The sequence below is a fragment of the Monopterus albus genome, unplaced genomic scaffold (assembly GCF_001952655.1).
Source record: "Monopterus albus unplaced genomic scaffold, M_albus_1.0 scaffold65.1, whole genome shotgun sequence".
NCBI classification, from domain to species: domain Eukaryota; kingdom Metazoa; phylum Chordata; class Actinopteri; order Synbranchiformes; family Synbranchidae; genus Monopterus; species Monopterus albus.
This window is the reverse complement of record NW_018127945.1, coordinates 3,407,912-3,412,809: the sequence shown is the minus strand read 5'-3', so window position 1 is coordinate 3,412,809 and position 4,898 is coordinate 3,407,912. Positions and strand designations below refer to the sequence as shown.

Sequence of the window (4,898 nt, the reverse complement as noted above, 5' to 3'; positions counted from 1 at the left end):
GTGCTCGGGGTCTCTTCCTTGACAGGCTCATACGGGACACGAGTGCTGAGGTCGTGGTGGCGGAGCCGGGCCGCCTTCGGCTGTTGGGCCAGGCTGAACCTGTAGTGATGGCTCAGAGCAGAGTTCAGCAGTTTGTGGTGCTGTTCCAGGTAGGGCTCCTAATAATCTGCCATCTCACACATTTGTATTATGCACAAGTTAAGTCTTTTTTCAGGTGCACATCAAGAACCTGAGAGTTTTTAGGACCAGTTACTTCATTAATTGTATATTCAATTGAGAACAAACTCATGGGCACTTGATGTACTCTTGATAGTAGATTTAACTTTTATATAATTTTTCAACCATACATGCCAAAATGTCCTGGTTCCAGCTAATCAAATACAAAGGACTGTTTTTCTTCATCTTATATGACAATAAATATAACAGTTTTGGGTTGTAAACTGTTACTGGGACAAAACAAAACTCTTAAAGACATCACCCTGGATGTTGGGACATTGTGATGGGCATTTTCCAACATAAATTATTTAGTAGACAAATTAATCATGGAAATAGTCATTAGTTGCACTGTATTTAAAAGATAAGGAAGCATATCCTCAGGTATCTTGCTTTAGGGTAAAGCACTATCAGATCTGTCTGTGTGTTTTTGTTGTATCCAGGAGAAGAGAAGTCTACCGAGTGACAGAGAGCCAGCAGTGAAACGAGCATTCAAATCCTTTGTGGAGGAAAGGGATGACAAGTACACTATGGAGCTTTTACTACTGCCCAGTGCCCTGAAGGAAGAGTTACTGGGACTGGCTCACAGCCCTACTGGTACAAACACATCTTCCCTGGTTAGTGTATACCTTTTTGTAATGTGATTTATAACCACTATGTCTAGCAGAAATGATCACTCCCCTAGAGCTCTGTGATTAACCTCTGCAAAATTAGAAAACCATAAAAATTTGTCTGCTCTAGGTTGTTAGAATTATAACCATACACCTGTGATGTTTCAGTTGACTATGAGATTTAGATTTACATGATGAGGTGTCCCTAATGGTTACGGGACCATTCCACTTCAGAATGTTGCAGTATGTTAAATCCCTGGACTAAATGTTTCTGAGACTGATCAAAGTTGGAGACGTGTATTTCTGCCAGGTGACTTTTTTTTTTTTTTAATCTGTGTTTGCACCTAATCTCCTGGTTGAGAAACAATCACAAATTAAATATCACAGAGTGTTTAAACACTCAAACCATCTAAGGTTTGCAGAAGTGGAATGTTCCTACAAATCTTAAAATGCTCAAGTTGGGCCTGAAATGTGTGATTTTATGATGTACATTTTATTGCCATACATTTTGAAAATGCTTTAATAATAGTCCATTAACACTTGCATTTTACATTTTATTTTTGTTTCAGACCCACCCTTCACTATAGTTTATAAAAGCCACCAGTCTCTTAGGCATGCAGCAGCTGTTTTAATTCACTTATGAAACAGAAAGTTGAGGTATGACTTGGATACTGGCAATTATGAATTAAGTCTTATTTGTGATGCAAACTCTGGTTTTGCTAAAGAGAACCATGTTGGACATGCAGAGAAGTACGTTATGAACCATGACTGTGGTCAGCGTTCATGTTTGAGGAGAACTTGTACTGTACTTTCCTAATAGAGGTGATTGACATTTTGTTTCCTCTCCCAGACTCAGCTCAACCAAAAACTGCACCCCAACATGGCTGAGGTGGACCAGGACCGCTCACAGAGTAGCACCCCTGTGACAGAGCTCTCCAACCGCATCCTGGACACCAGCTTTGAGGAGAAAGGGACTGTAGCAGCATCTGTTGGCGGAGGCGGTAAAGCAGCAGGAGGTGGGATAGGCTTAGGTGTTGAGGCCATCCTGCTCAATGGCATTCGGCCCTCACACAAGCGGCGCTCATCTGAGAGTGAGACTCGAGATACAAAGAGGCAATACTCTCTGGAACGGAGGGACGAGTCACCGGAGAGAGCAAGAGAGAGGGAATGGCAAAGAGACAGGGAAGGCCGGGAGGGCAGTAGCAGCTGCAGAACCAAAGCCACCTCTGCATCAGCATCCCTCTCATCCTCAGCAAAGGCAAACACAGTGGGTCCAATCATGCTGGACTCCAGTGAGGGCATCTTGGATGACGGAGAGGCTGTCAGCCTGGAAACCAATCTCCGCTGCTTGGTCAATTTCTTCAGGTAAATGTCATAAAAGTTGGAAGTGTCTGCAAGAAAATCATTAGCCATAATTATATTAAGGCTATTGTGAATTACCTTTTAACTGAACAGCATTTTAAATTTGTATTTTTGGTTTTGTATCAGACTGTACAGGGTTTAAATAACTTATTGTTCATCCTTTTTTGTGTGTGTGCTACATGTGAGCTAGTGGATCTGTATCAGTAAATTGATTAGTCATTCATCAGAAAATTAATCTGCTACTGTTTTGATAACCACAGTGTTTCCTACACTGTTTATTGGGCAGAACACCCAGGTACATTAGCGGTCACCCAAGTATATTTGGTCACCCATTTTTATTAGGGGGTGTGTGTGTGTGTGTGTGTGTGTGTGTGTGTGTGTGTGTGTGCGCGCGTGTGTGTGACACACACACACACACACATATACATAAATGCATGTATAAAAATGAGTGTTTTCTTCACAGCCAGTATGGACAGAAGGAACCAAGAGAGATGCCAGTAAAAATGTAGGCCCAACTTCAAACAATATAAATATTGTTAAAACTGATTTTCTTCAGAACCATGGGTTACCAGCAGGAAGTGGTGGAGCGGGTCGTCAAGGAGACGGGGCAGATAGAAGATACATTCCTCATCCTGGAGAAAATTGTTGAGGAAACCAAACGTTGTGAAGAGGGGTCCAAGGCAGGGGAAAAAGAGAGACATTTGAACTCTCTGCGCTTCCCAGACACTCCCTCTTCATCATCATCGTCCTCCTCCTCCTCTGTGGTCTCTCGATTTAGAGTGAAGGAGCGTGAGTTGAGTAGAACGTTGGTTGACCCGGGCAGGTCTAAAGAGAACATTAGGCCCACTCAGCATGGAGGTAGCAGTAATGGTCTGGGGCACCGGAGGCAGTGCAGTGGCAGCGAGACCAGCACTCAGCAGGTGAAACAGATGTAACATTATTTTTTGTCTGTTTTCTTGTCATGTCACGCACTGTCATCTCATTTCTGCTCATCCAGCTGGCCTCAAAATTACCAACTGCTGTATCTCACTCATGGGTTGAAAATATGCATACATTTAATACTGTGGTAATGTACAGTGTTACTGTGTAATGTACGGTAAAGTTTTGTTTAATCTTTTTTCTTTCAACTGGATTTACTTTGTATCATTAATGTAGTCGAAAGAATTGTGTAATGGATGCAGCTTTCTACTCAAAATTTAAAATGTATATACGTATCAAATCTGATTTCAGGCCATCACTATTAAAAGGAGCTCCAGTGCTCAAGGAGGAGCAGGAAGCTATGAGGTTATCACCATTGATGATGATGATGATGAAGTCATCCTCACGGATACCAAAACAGCAGACAGCAGGGCGTCCCGGATGCTGGCACACCTCGATACCCAGTCAGGATCCAGAACAGACTACTTGGCACGGGGAGGGGGCAGCAGCTCTCAGAGGGACTACCTGTCGAGGGGTGGGACTCAAACTTTAGGAGGATCAGTGAAAGTTGAGAGTGTGACAGCACTGCGCAGCACACCTCAGTGGCTGAGTGCCACCACCACCTCACTGGCTTCAACCCCTAGTGTAGGTATTACCTTAATACCCTGGGCTTCTTTACATGTTGCCATGACTTGTGTCTGCTGTAGTGACTCACGGGCAGATGGTGTGGTGTTTCCCAGGGGTCCCAAGAGAATATTAATATCCTGAGAAGTTGGGGAATTTGACGGAGCAGTAGTCATTTTTAAAACAGAAATACTTCACAATTAGTCAGCCTGCATTCCTACTGCTCAACCACTTCTGGTTGTTGAGTAGACTACTTTACAAAGTCAGTTTAGCTGGATGTGCATGAACTCTGATGGTGTGTAAGCTGAACTGTAAAAAGACTAATTACTGACTAATAGAAACAGCTGAGCTATCAAACAGCACAAAAATGCCATAAAGGAATTTGATTAAGTCATTGATTTTATAGGGCCTCTTAATTTTTCATTTGAATTTGGATCATTTCTTTTTGTAGTCATATCAGACTTTTCTCTGTAAATGCAGATGTTTATTCTTAAACCTTACATTCTTGTAGGGTACAAAATTCATGTATAAATCCAGAGAAAATTTGGAAATATCTAGATGGTTACTTTATATCAAAAGGCTTATAGTATTAAGATGTTATTGTCATTACTATATCACTCAGCCATTCCACAAATTTTGCATTACAGAGGTGGAAATAAGCTCACATGCCCACACATTGTGAGGGCTTGCATGGGTTCTGATTTGATTCATATCATGAATCACTTCTTTGTCTTTCTGTTATTTTACAAAACATTTTTAAAATTGTGCTCCTCAGTCAGCTCAGCCCATCACGCGGCCCTCTGCCTCTCCCTATCAGACCATTGGCCACATGGGGTTTCCCGGGGGCTCAGCCAGGACTCCTCCTCCAAATGATCCCCCAGCACCCCCGGTTACTGGTTTGGCACGTTTCCATCATTCATTGAAGACTCCCTACACTCTGAAGCTGCCAAATGAGCCAGGATGTCCAGAACTCAGACACATCATCATAGATGGCAGCAATGTTGCTATGGCGTGAGTCTGCACACAGATAAATGAGCATGAGACACAAGCATACAGTTTGTATGTCTATGCAGATTATATCACTTTGTTTTTGGATACTTGTTGATGGCTTTAGATTCAGGCCCTCACAGAGCAAGCAGTTTATGGAGTTCAATATTCCTTCAGCTATGT

The 4,898-nt window shown here is 42.5% G+C and overlaps 1 protein-coding gene across 1 annotated transcript in view; it reads left to right on the top strand.

The window, feature by feature from the left end:
- The window catches only part of n4bp1 (nedd4 binding protein 1), a 23,619-nt gene that overhangs the window by 4,993 nt on the left and 13,728 nt on the right, over nt 1–4,898 (top strand). Inside the window, exons 3-8 of the mRNA XM_020604381.1 lie at nt 1–149; nt 657–830; nt 1,675–2,189; nt 2,743–3,106; nt 3,417–3,749; nt 4,504–4,739. The exon at nt 1–149 is cut by the window's left edge and continues 34 nt beyond it. Of these exons, the coding sequence (XP_020460037.1) occupies nt 1–149; nt 657–830; nt 1,675–2,189; nt 2,743–3,106; nt 3,417–3,749; nt 4,504–4,739 (1,771 nt within the window). The remainder of the gene's footprint in view (nt 150–656; nt 831–1,674; nt 2,190–2,742; nt 3,107–3,416; nt 3,750–4,503; nt 4,740–4,898) is intronic.